The sequence below is a fragment of the Mustela nigripes genome, chromosome X (assembly GCF_022355385.1).
Source record: "Mustela nigripes isolate SB6536 chromosome X, MUSNIG.SB6536, whole genome shotgun sequence".
In the NCBI taxonomy this organism is placed as follows: domain Eukaryota; kingdom Metazoa; phylum Chordata; class Mammalia; order Carnivora; family Mustelidae; genus Mustela; species Mustela nigripes.
Window position 1 is genome coordinate 81997277 of NC_081575.1, and position 13061 is coordinate 82010337.

At 46.9% G+C, this 13061-nt stretch overlaps 1 protein-coding gene and 1 pseudogene across 1 annotated transcript; one reads left to right on the top strand and one right to left on the bottom strand.

Moving 5' to 3' along the window:
* LOC132007144 (mammalian ependymin-related protein 1-like) overlaps positions 1-1067 on the top strand; it is a 3579-nt pseudogene extending 2512 nt beyond the window's left edge.
* Positions 1068-3157: 2090 nt separating this feature from the next.
* On the bottom strand, positions 3158-11025 carry GLOD5 (glyoxalase domain containing 5). The gene is made up of 4 exons (XM_059384797.1): positions 10791-11025; positions 7623-7760; positions 5129-5284; positions 3158-3500 (listed from the first exon to the last, which is right to left on the bottom strand). The coding sequence occupies exons 1-4, from the start codon at positions 10830-10832 to the stop codon at positions 3375-3377; spliced, it is 462 nt and encodes a 153-aa protein (XP_059240780.1). The 5' UTR covers positions 10833-11025; the 3' UTR covers positions 3158-3374.
* Positions 11026-13061: the final 2036 nt, after the last annotated feature.

Consider the following 13061-nt stretch of genomic DNA (forward strand, 5'->3'; position numbering starts at 1 on the left):
CACAGAAAAGATTGGAAACAACCCAAATGCCCATGAGCAGATTGGGTTGTTTCCAATCTTTTCTGTGTTACAGCAGATCTGCAATTTACAAACTGATATTCCTCTCGCTATGCACACAAAAGTGAAGTTTCTCCAGGGGCAGAAGATATCAGTCCATCCATCCATCCATCCATCCACCCAGCCAGCCAGCCAGCCATCTATGTACCCATTTATACATTCACCCATCTGCCATCCACTCTCCTTCCTTTCCTCCCCCTCTCTCACCTCCTCCCTCCCTTCCTTCCTTCCTTCCTTCCTCTCTCCCTCCCTTCTACTTCTTTCTTCTTTCCTTTCATAAATCATCTATCTCCAGGCATGTGACTCTGGGTCCAAGAGAAGCTGTCTTTAAAAATAGACGGGAAGTGTGGCCTGGGGGCCCTGGATGCCTGGCTGCTGGGTGGCCTCTGAGTCTAGGTGGCCTCTGTGGCCTGGGGTCAGCAGCGCTGGAGGCCAGGACCAGGGGCACCCCAGGGACACTGCGCCCTTGCCAGGCGCCACAGGAGTGGGAAGCCCCCTGGGTTCTGTACCCAGAGAACAGTAGGAGCAACCACCAAACTCTGCTGTCCTATGACAGGCTCAGCCAGTACATACAGGTGCTTAGTGAGCAAATGGTGCTGATCCCTGGCAAGAGGTTATTTGAATATGCTTTGTTCTATAAGGAAAGATTGATGTTTCAGATTGAGCAAGCCACCAAGCAGTGTTCCAAGATCACCCTGACACCCCCTGGGACCCTCTAGACATTCCTCAGCAAGCCACCACTGAGGACAAGTACTCCATAGGGGCCCCAGGAGTGGATTGCTGTCTGGGAGTGGGGGGGCTGACAGAAAGCCAGCTAGCTCATATGAAACCTGGATTGGCATTTATACAGTATTATCCTGTCCAGGAAACCTTCACCCAAAGTTACAGTGTAATACCATCCATACAGTTTTTCAACATACAGCTGGGCGTTAAAGACCCCTCGGTTTACCCCACCGAGTGCCTGCCAGACGGCCCGGCCAGAGAGGACGAGCAAGAGCTGGACCTGGTAAGCCTGCTAGTATACAGGTGGCAGCACTGGCCATCACCCCCGGCTCAAGAAGGACTTGAGACTTGAGAAAAAAGAGACTTGACTGGAGAGCACTATCATAATTGTAGGAAGAGAAGCATTGCTGTGGGTGTATTTGTTATGTGTACATGATTTCGCCCATTCAAGCTATGTTTGCCAAAGGTAAAGGAATGGGCTGGAGAATGTGTGGCAATCTGAACCGAAGAGATGGCCAAGGTGGAGATTTCAGAGGTCTGTGGACAGCCCGCGGGGGTGCTGGGCCTGCTGCGTGTGCAGGGATATCTAAGCGCAGGGGCATAGACTGGGTGAGCAGTGGCAGCAGCCCTTTGCCTTGGCAGGGAGGAGGGTTTCACGACCCACATTACTGGCTGTTGCTGGGTTGCTGCCATTGGTGATAACAAAATAAAGACCAGATGTAGTCAGTGGCAGTATAAGTTTTTGAGTGCCCTACAGATAATGGCTCCTTCATTGCCTGCCCTGCCTCCTGCTCCCATGGCCACTGACACAGCGATTCCTTGAAGTCCCTTCTGGAGTTAGGGCATGACCTAATTCACGTGAATTTGGGGAGGAAACAAAAGGCTCTAAGACAAAGCAATCTTTCTTCAAGGAGACATTTCAAATGAGAGTTTGAAAATCTTTTTTTTTAAGATTTTTTAAGAGTCCATAAGACTAGGGGCTCACTCACCTCAGGAGACCCTCAGACATGGCTCCTTCCTCCGTCACTCATTCATTCAGGAAACCGTACGCTTCCCCTGCCTTTCTGCCTGCCTCGCTTGCTGGTTCATCCTCGTTTCAGAACTCTAAATGTCCTTGGACCTCTTCTCCAATTGACATTTTCTCTCTTGGCGAACTCGTCTCTGTCTCTGTCTTCAGAATTTCTCCGTAATCTAACCACTTTTTATCACCTCCCCTGCGAGCACCGGCATCGCTCGCTCAGGCCATTGCAGTTGCCTCCCCATCACGGTTCCACTGCTTCCGCCTTCCTCCCTAGAGCCACTGTCCTCACAGCAGCCAAAGGGCGCCTGTTAAATCCTGAGTCAGATCGTGGCCCTCCTCCACTCACAACCCTTCCTTCTGAGGCTACATGATCTGTCCCCCACCTGCCGTCTGACCTCACCTCCTGCTCCCATCACCCTCGGCCCCACACACTCACCGCTGCCTCTGCCACTGGCCTCCTCACTGTTTCCCACACACTGCCACACTTCAGGGCCTTGGCCCTGGTGCCCTCTGCCTGTTCTGCTCTTCCTTCAGCTCTTGGAGCCACTCCCCTCCCTCATCTCCTCGGATCCGCGCTCAAATGGCTCCTCAGTGAAGATGGTCCCCAGACCGTCCCCTTACACATCAGAAACTGCCCCAGCAATTTTTAGCCGCGTTTCCTCTTTTCCATGTTTTCTTTTTCTCCGAAAGCCTTTCTCATTCTCTAACATACTTCATATTTTCCTTACTTAATTTTATTTATTCTCTCTCTGCCACTAGAACAGCAGCTCCCCGAACATGAATGTGCTTATCTCTTCTGTTCAACACTGTCTCCCCAGTGTCTGGAACAGGGCCAAGCACACAGTAGGTGCTCAATATGTGTTTATTAGTTGACTGAATGGATGGTGTTGGTTGCGGGGGAGGACAGACACAGATGAGATTTGTCCTTGTCTGTCTGCTCTGTCAAGAGCTGAGCCTCAATTGAAACGAGTCTGGACCTAACTGATCCAAAGGTAGAAAGGACTGCATACCCTATGGGTGTGGTCAGAGGAGACACTCCAGGAAGAGGTAGTGTCATCTGGGGCACTCCTTGAAGCTTCCATGGGACTCACAGAGATCTTGAAGTTCAGCGAGGCCTCTGGGCTGGAGAACACAGCAGGCAGCACTTGGTAGGGGTGAAGTGAATTCCAAACGGATGAAAAATGTTGGGCTCACTAACAAGGAGAAATCTGTCAGGACCCTGAATCCCAAGGGGATGACCCTGGATTTGGTCTCCAGAGATGTTGTACACTGGTCACTGGCCCCCAGACAGAGACCTCACACCCTAGACAAACATCCCTCTGTAACCCTGAGACAATAGTAATGAAGAGGTTGTACTCATTGAGAGGTTATTAATTTATTAGGGGGACCGTGGATGGGGGATATTCAGGCAGGTAGTTTTGGTCCCCAACCCAAATCAGCAACCCACCCCCCTAGAGTAGGAAGAGTGAAATGCCCAGGTCCTTGGAGATTTCTGGGCTTAGGTGAGAGTTTGTAGGAAGGAAAGGAGAGGGAGACATGGCAGGGAACAGAATGAAGGAGGGCCAGCCCTGAATCATGGGGAGATATAGTTAGACACCTCAATTAGGTTTCCATCAGGGTCTCGGAAGTAGATGGACATAATGGGTCCTTTTGCCCCTGTTCTGGGGACCGGACCTTCCTCAATGGGAACTTCACAAGCCTGAAGTGGGAGGAGAATGCAAAAGTGATTCATCATAGTACATAGGTGCGACCAAAATTTAATCCCCAGAAGGTCCCTGATGTCTTTCTGTCTTCAACTCCTGCCATTCGCCCCTCCCTCCCTCTGCTCCAGCCACAGACCAGCCGCAAGGCCTGGGGCATAGTACCTAACTGCTCTGTGTCTCACTTTCCTCATCTGTAAAGTGGAATGACAATAGTACCTAGTATTATGTAGTAAGTGGCAGTCAGAATTCAATCCAGGCAGTCTGGACCAAAATCCATGCTCTTAATCCCTAGGCTTTCTCCACTTTACTTCCAAATTAGCCTTTTTCACTGATACTTTCCGAAGGAAGATTATATACAAGATCTTAATCTGTGTTCCCCAAAAGGAGAAGTCATGCTTCCTTTACATGAAATCATTTTGAGTGTTAGAGGGACACAAAATTAAATATTCCCTTTTAAATCCTATTTCAATCCTTTTTTAAAAAATCCATTTTGTTGGGGCGCCTGGGTGGCTCAGTGGGTTAAAGCCTCTGCCTTCGGCTCAGGTCATAATCCCAGAGCCCTGGAATCGAGTTCCGCATCGGGCTCTCTGCTCAGCGGAGAGCCTGCTTCCCTCTCTCTGCCTGCCTCTCTGCCTGCTTGTGATCTCTGTCTGTCAAATTTTTTTTTTTAAATCCGTTCTTTTTTTGTTTTTTGTTTTAAACAAAGTGATCTCTACACCCAGTGTGAGGCTCAAACTCACAACCCCGAGATCAAGAGCTGCATATTCTTCTGACGAGCCAGTCAGGTGCCCCACATTTCAAACCTTCTGATTATACCAAGAAGAAAACCTCTGGTGGATGCTAACAAGTCCTTAGCACCTCCTCAACTGCCAAATCTTCCTTTGTAATGTCAGGCCCAGAGAGTTCAGAGAAAGGAAGTGGATAAAATCTAACAACTGTTGGGGGTTTTTTGTTATTGTTTTTTAAGATTTTATTTACTTATTTGAGAGCATGTGCACTTGCAAGATAGAGAGAGAGAATATTAGCAGTGGGAGGGGCAGAGGGAGAGGAAGAAGCAGGCTCCCCGCTGAGCAGAGGGTCCCAACTCAGGGCTCTATCCCAGGACCCTGGGATCATGACCTGAGCTGAAGGCAGAGGCTTTAACCCACTGAGCCACCCAGGTGCCCCCAGAAATGCATTTCTGTAAAAAGAATTTAAGTTTATAGCTTTTTTTTTTTTTTTTTACAAGAATGATGTAATGTGGGGCGCCTGGGTGGCTCAGATGGTTAAGCATCTGCCTTTGGCTCAGATGTCCTGGGATCAAGACCCACATCAGGCAACCTGCTCAGCAGAGAGACTGCTTCTCCTCCTCTCTCTGCCTCTCTCCCTGTTCATGCTCTCTCTGTCTCAAATGAATAAATAAAATCTTTTTTTTTTAAGGATATAATGTTTCCCTTTATAATAGATTTGTTTACATGAAACAATGATGTCAACAGAAATAATGAGCAAACAGTTGTGTACAAGCATTATCTGGAAGTGAGGAAACTTGTTCTGTCTGAAATTTGAGGAAGACCTGACGGGGTCATGCTTCTGTTTCCTCAGGACCAGACACAGCTTTCTAGAAAAGAACGGATGTCCAGCTCACCTTAAGGTGCTGGACCATTTCCTCCAAAGGTGTCTCTGTGATCAGACATATATCCAGGGAGCCAGGAACTGGGTGAGCAGCTTTGGGTTCAAATTCCTTTCCCACCTCATGGAGGTTCAATTTCTGTTCTCCAAAGCACAATGCTTTCCGGTCACCCTATTTTTTAAAAAAAAGATTTTATTTATTTATTTAACAGCGAGAAAGAGAGAGAGAGCGCACAAGAAGGGAGAACAGAAGGCAGAAGGAGAAGCAGGCTCCCCACTAAGTAGGGAGCCTGATGTGGGCCTTGATCCCAGGACCCTGGGATCGTGGTCCTATCCAAAGGCAGATGCTTAACCATCAGGTCACCCTATTTGGGGAGGAAGAACAACCAAGAAGTAAACCCCCAAGGTGAGCATGAGACAAAGCCACCTCCCTACCCCAACAAGGTTAAAACAAAGTACAATGGGGCTTCTTTTTTAATATTTTATTTATTTGAAACAGAGAATGAGAGAGAGAGAGCACAAGACAGGGGAGGGTCAGAGGGAGAACCAGACTCCCTGCTGAGCAGGGACCCCGATGCAGGACTCAATCTCAGGACCCTGAGATCATGACCTGAACTGAAGGCGGACAGTTAAATGACTGAGCTACCCAGGAGCCCCTACAAAGGGGCTTTTAATGAAAAACAACAGCCCTTTGCCCCATCCCAGTCCAGTCTCATTCCCTAGAAGCAACTGCTTTCAGCGTGTGTGTGTGTGTGTGTGTGTATTTCTTCTGGAAATTATTTGCATTATCTTCAAATAATATGTAAATGCTGCCCATGGCAGAGACAGCAATTTTTCTTAACATACATTTACTTAGTGTACAATAAAATGTGTATTTCTCCCTTTTTTCTTACAAAAAACCCAAATTTCAATGGGGTCAGTTGTGTGCGCAGCTTAAAAAGTTACATTTTCCCAGCATTCCTTGGCGGGGGTCAGCCATGTAAGATGGACTGGACAGTGAGATGGCAGCAGAGGTTGTGGGTGGAGCTTCTGGAAACCTCCCAGTCCCCCTGAGCTGGCAGTTCTCTGCCATTCACGTCCTCCTCCTTCCCAGCCTCTGCATGAACCCCAACTTTCTACAGAAGTTGTTAAATGAGAAAAAAAAAAGAAAACTCAATCTTCTTTCACCCACTGTTCATTGAGTTTTCTCCTATGTACCTCCAGACACAGTCGGTGACTGATAATGGGCAACTTCAGACATTTTCTTGATTTAGCAAATTGATTTAGGAATTTTCACTCCTCTCCCTGCTCTGATAAACAAGAATTTAGCTCATCCATATTACTACCCTTCCCAATAGAATTCTGTCATCACTTGTAGTTCCTCTTTTAGTTCCTTTATAATTTTTAAAAGACATACATACATCTTTATGTTTTGATAGATGTACTACAGCTGATGTCTCACTGGCCCTCCTATCCTCTTCATGTGCCTTCCCTCTCCACCTCTTCCCTTCCTTTTATCATTTTCCTGTTTCTTTCTCTTCTATCATCATGGCTGATGCCACATCCATTCTATCATAAAATGACCTTATTTCACTTTTTTTCCTTGGCTCGCTCGCTCTCTTGGGACCTCCCCCCCACCACTTGTTCCAAACCAGACTGAGGCATCTTTCTAGGTATCTTTCTGGGATCTTCCTCTTGGGACCTGCTGTGCCCTGACTTTTATGTCTTCCCTATTCCTGGCTTAATCACTTGCTTTGATGTGGCATGCTCTTGAGTAATTTTCAAAACAAGTGGGCAAAGTTTTAGACTCTATATCTATGATTTTTTAAAGGAAACTGTAAGTCCAACATGGGACTCGAACTCACAACCCTGAGATCAAGAGACACATACTCTACAGACTGAGCCAGCCAGGTGCCCCCATATTTCTAAGAATGTTTTATTCTATACTCACCTTGGTTAGTAGTTTGGCTGGACATAGAATTTCCCCTCAAAATCTTGAAATTGTTCTATTGTCTTCTGGTCTCTGACTCTTAGGCAATTTGGTATCTGCTTATTTCTTTTCCCTATTTCATTGAACTACTTTTCTTTTTTCTTTCTTTCTTTCTTTTTTTAAAGTAGGCTCCATGTGCAGTGTGGGGCTTGAACTCATAACCCTGAAATCAAGAGTGGCATGCTCTATTGACTGAGCTACTTTTCTTTTTAACCTCTTTGAAAGATCTGAGGATTTGGATATTCATTTCCACTTTGATGTTCTATAATTTCATAAGAACATATCTAATGTGCTGGATACTTAGTTAACCCTTTCTGGCTAAAGACTGGAAAATTCTCTTGCATTATTTTTATGGCACTTACCTCCCCTTCTTTTTCTCAATTCTCTCTCTGGAAGTTTTGCCTTCAGAGTTTGGAATCTCTACATTGATCCTTTCAATTTGCCTCACAGATTTCCTGCAGGGTGTTTTTAGGGGGAGGAATTAAGTGTATTATAACCAAATTCTACTTCACTTGCAGTTTGTACTTGAGAAAGTGAGTACCTTGAAAGTTGTGACTTCCATGCCCAGGATCTTGGAATAAAACATGGTGGTGTCTTTGATACTCTTTACTGTCATCACAATGTGGTCAATTCTTTGGATAAGGCATGGTGAAAGAGTCTGACTGCTGTTCCTCCATGACTTAAAAAAGAAAACAGTTCAAAAGAGTTCACATTGCCACTGGTCACACCCGTGTTTCCCGTTTCCTTCTCTTCCCCTCCCCTCATCTCCACGAGGACCATACTTCCTCCTCAAGCCCATTTCTAAGGGAAAGTCCTGGGAGGAAACTGAGTAGAGTCTTTAAAAAAAAAAAAAGATTTTTATTTATTTGAGAGAGGGGGCGAGAGCACAACCAGGAGAAGCAGCAAAGGGAGAGGGAGAAGCAGACTCCCCACTCAGCAGGGAGCCTGATGTAGGCCCGATCGCAGGTCTCTGGGATCATGACCTGAGCCAAAGGCAGATGCTTAACTGACTGACCCACCCGAGCGCCCACTTGAGTTAAAACTTACCACCCATGTATGGATTCATAAGAGTCTGCCATGACTACTCTGTACTGTTTTCTTGTTCTCTTTCCCCTTGTAGAGAGATAGAGATGAAGTTAAGGGATAAGATGAAAACCAAGACCAAACCCTCTCTTGTTGTCCCCAAGCTGGATTTCTTCTCTTTTGCAAGGAATGACAAGACACAGAGGAGGCCCAACCTTACGATTACAAGCCCTCTGTTGGCCAGTTTAACCCAGTCCCCTTTATCTCACTCCTTAGCTATGCCAGGACAGGAAGGGAGCATCTCAGATGATATAAATGTTTCTAGGCATGTGTGTTTACAGATCCACCTTGAAGCCCAGTAGGAAGACAACACCTCCCCCATTCTTACTTCCTCCCCTCAGCACACTTCCCATCTGATCTTTCTCTTGATTTGCACTCTTTTTTTAAAAAAAGATTTTATTTATTTGACAGACAGAGATCACAAGTAGGCAGAGAGGCAGGCAGAGAGAGAGGAGAAGGAAGCAGGCTCCCTGCCAAGCAGAGAGCCTGATGTGGGACTCGATCCCAGTACCCTGAGATCATGACATGAGCTGAAGGCAGATGCTTGATTTGCATTCGTTAGTAATTTATATATTTATACGACATTGGCTACAGAAATATAAGGTGCCTGTGGTCTGGCACTGTAGCAGAATATTATGGTTAAAAGAAGAGACCCTGGGACCCAGACTGATGTTTAATTAATCTCTCTATGCCTTGGTTTCCCCTTCTGTAAAATGTGCATGATTTTAGACATAGAAGATTATCCTGACCACTTAAAAAAACAGTTGGATTTTTAAGGGCTTAGAACAATGCCTGGCACATAGCAAGTGGTATAAGAGTTCACGGTGATGATTATGGTGTTGTTGGGGTCATCTTGTTGAATTTCAGACTCCCTAGCATGGTCCCTAGTCTCTACAGCCTCATCCATCTCAAGCTACATTGCCTCTTTGCCTGTTCCTCATAAGGACCATCTTTGTATCTTTGGCCACAGAGCCTTATGCATATCTAACGCAATGCTAATATCTGTCTCTCCAACTAGAGATAAGGTACATAAGGGCAGAGATTTCTCTCTGTTTTGTTCTCCACTGTGTCCCAAACAACTAGCAGATGTTCAATAATATTTTTTCAATTAGTAGAGATCTACTACAACAATTAGGTCCAGTGCCTAGCAAAAGTCTGACTTCTGTTCTCTCCTATCCTATCCTATCCTATCCTATCCTATCCTATCCTATCCTATCCTATTTTGTGCTACCCTATACTATTTTATTCCTTTCATTCCACTGTGTTCAATTCCATTCAAACCATGACATTTTGAACAATTGATTGCACTGAGGCCCAGCTTAAAAAAAAAAAACACTGTGCAGTTCTAGTCTTATCAGTGGAGGAAGCATTAGCAAAGTTGCTGAGCTCTGCTGTCCTCATGGATACAGAGGATCCGTGGGAACACACAAGCAGTAGAATGAGAAATTGACCTTTGGACTCCATTGAAAATAAAGTTATATATTAAAAACCTTTTAATGTCTGTAGGATCTGTCACAGTATCCCCTTTTCAGTCCCGATATTGGTGCTTTATTTTTTTTCTCTTAATTGCTTGAGAGAAAAGAGAAATCACTAATATTTTATTAATGTGTTCAAAGGGCCAAGTTATGACCTTGTTACCATAGCCAATGGCCGCTTGCTTTCTGTTTCACCGGTTTCGGCTCTTATCTTTGTAATTCCTTCCTTCCACTTTCTCGGGGTTCAATTTGCTGTTCCTTTTCCACCTTCCTGATATGGAAGCTTAACTCATTGGTTTTCAACTTTCCTGATCTATGCATTTAGAACTATAGATTTCCCCTTACGCAGTGCTTTAGCTGCAACCCGCCACCCCCGCAATTTTAGTAGTATATTGGAAATCAACTCAATCCATTCCTCCCATTTTTCAATGCCCTGCAAGCTTAGACTCACTCCCCAGATCCTGTTTTGCAGGCAAAACGCTCCATCCTTACAAATTCAAGGATGAGCAGGGCTGGTTCTCTTAAAGAACCAGAAGAAGGCCAATGTGGTTCAAAATCCAAGAGTGAGTGAGGGATGAACAGACGGGGAAGACAAGGGACAGATAGTTCGGGGTTGTTGACGTAACATTAGGGAGGCTGGTTTATAAAAGGATCCTCAGGACATAGGAATCATGTAAGACTTACTCTGTGCCAAGCCCTGTTCTAAGCACTACACAAAATACATTTTATTCCTCACAGTGACTCTATATAATAGATTGCCCAGACACGAGGCCCTCCTATTCAACTTTCCTATTCAAGGTTTCCTTCAGGGTGAACCTCAAGATCGGTGCCCAGTTTCCTGGTCCCTTCCCGCACTGCCCCGTCAGGACATTCCTGGCGTCACCCTGAGGGAGCAGAGCGGTCAGTCTGCAGCCCAAGCCCGTTCTTGCAGACATGTTGCTGTCTGAGCGTGTTACAACAGGGCCTTTCCGTGTCCCTCTGCTGCCCTCTGCTTGTATTTGAAAGAGAAAGAGACAGGAGGTTGGGAAATTGAATGTCAGCACCCCAGGATAGCCCACAGAGGAGGGAAGCAGGTTACCAGGCCTGGGCTGGGGGCTGCCCAGCCTTGGTGTGAACACCCATACCCCAGCCCCTGAGACCCAGCTACTCACCTGCTTCTGGAAAGTTTGACCCCACATCCTGGCTGGCAGCATGGCAGGCAAGGTGTCCTTGCCCTGGAGCCTCCGGACAACCCTCTGGCTCCATGCCCAGAGACCAAGGGGCAGGAATGGGAGAGCCACAGGCTGAGGAATGCTGGTGGTGACAGAGGCAGACAGTACAAGTACAAGGACTCTGACAACTCAGGGCCCCGAAAGTAAAAGCTTGAGGTCTGACTTCGTTAGCTCAGGCCACCATAACAAAGTACCACAGACTGGGGGGCTTTAACAACAGAAATGAACTCTCTCACAGTTCTAGGGGCAGAAGTCTGAGATAGGAGTGCCAGCAGGGTCACAGGGTCATGCGGCTGGTGACGTCTCTCTTCCTGGCTTGAGGATGACCACTTTTTCTCTGTGTCCTCATGCAGTGGAATGAAAGAGCAGGCTCTCTGGTCTCTTCTTGTAAGGGCACTCACCCCATCATGAGGACCCCACTCTCCTGACCTCATCCAAACCCTGATCACCCCCACCCCACAGAGGCTTCACCTCCTAATACCATCACTTTGGGGGCTGAGACTTCAACATATGAGTTTGGGGGGACACAAACATTCAGTCTATTACAAGGTGTATATGTAAGGGGTTACTTTGTAATAACACAGAAAAACCACCCATCCCGAGTATGGTGGGGAGATCTTTACTCTACCATAGCCTCTGGTCTATGGAAGTTTGTGTCCCCAGAGTGTGAGAGCTCTGCTCTGTTTGGGAGTCAGAGTTTGTGTCCAGGGTGTGAAGTTAAAAACTGTCTGAGTTAGGGTGTGACCACTGCTTTGGGGATCTGTTTCTGAGCCAGGATCTCTCTCTCTCTTTTTTAAATTTCTTTTCAGTGTTCCAGAATTCATTGTTTACGCGCCACACCCAGTGCTCCATGCAATCCGTGCCCTCCATCATACCCACCACCAGACTCACCCAACTTCCCACTCCCCGCCTCTCCAAAACCCTCAGATTGTTCTCAGAGTCCACAGTCTCTCATGGTTCATCTCCCCCTCCAATTTCCCCCAACTCCCTTCTCCTCTCCATCTCCCCATGCACTCCGTGTTATCCCTTATTGAGTCGGGATCTCTTAAGCTATTAAGTGTTCTGTGTCACAGGGTGCAATGTTTCTGAGTTCTTTGGGGGGTGTGAACTTTGAGGTTTTCCCCATTCCCACCCATCCCTTACCATGCCCTCTCCTTCCACTGCTAAGAGTCAGGGACCATTCATCGGTCCCACTGCTGCTTACCTTACCCTAAACTGAGTGCCCTCTCTCCTGGGAGCCCCCTGGGACATGTGAGTTTGAGATTCTTGTTCCTAGGCACACCCCAAGTACCTCCCCATACTTACAAGTCCTCTATGCTGTGCATATTGATTTTAGCTTGTGATTTTCCCTTAATAATACATGAATATGGGTTTGTATAAAAGGTTTCAGCAGCAGCAGCCTATGGACTACAAGGTCATTCCCCCCTCCATACTCCAAAAATTACCACTGAGGTCGGTTTCTGGTGTTTCCTTACACACACACACATCAACGTGACCAGCTCCCACCTGCTTTTCCTTGTCAACAGCCTGTCCTTCAGAAGGCACCCCCACTCCCGCAGGCACCCCCACGTCCCACCCAGCCAGCCTCATGTACAGTGGGTACCCCATGGTAGAACACTAACCTCTGGCATTCCTTTCGCTCTGCTGTATGTGCAGATTTGCAAGGTTGTCCCAACTGCCGGGTCCTATCAGCCTTGTGCCCACAGCTCAGAAAATGTGTGTACATGCTAGATGGAGTTAGACGTGGAGTTGCCGGGTCAGAGGGTTCATTCATGTGCCCAAAACCTAAGGAGCGTGTTCTGTGTGCCTAGTGCTCTTCTAGGTGCTGGAGAGGCATCGAAGAACTGGATGGGACAAATGTCCTTGCCCACTTGAGCCGACACTCTATTTGGGGAGGAAAAGGGTGTAAAAAGTTGATTTCCGTCCATGTTTCACAAGCTCCTGGAAAGTTTCCTTCCCATCAGCGATGCCTCTACTGGTTTCCTCTCTGCTCTTCTCTGCGGGGTGGAGTCTGTGGCAGGGGGCTGGCTGGCACTGGCCTTTGCTCTCTCTGAGATCCACAGGGTCTCGGGCCAGGACGGTGTCTTTGGGGATGTGGATGTATGTGTGTGTGGTCGGGGAGGAGGATACAGGTCTTCAGTGGTCCCCTGGTGAGAGTGGAGAGGAAATAGGACTAGAAGAGGCCACTTAATGGTGTGTACGGGAGCTAAG

Coding starts and splice junctions, on each gene's coding strand:
- GLOD5 (XM_059384797.1), bottom strand. CDS start 10,832: ATGCTGCCAGCCAGGATGTGGGGTCAAACTTTCCAGAAGCAG. Junction 7,761..10,790: donor GTCAAACTTTCCAGAAGCAG/GTGAGTAGCTGG, acceptor TTCTTTTTTAAG/TCATGGAGGAACAGCAGTCA. Junction 5,285..7,622: donor TGGAAGTCACAACTTTCAAG/GTACTCACTTTC, acceptor TTTAAAAAATAG/GGTGACCGGAAAGCATTGTG.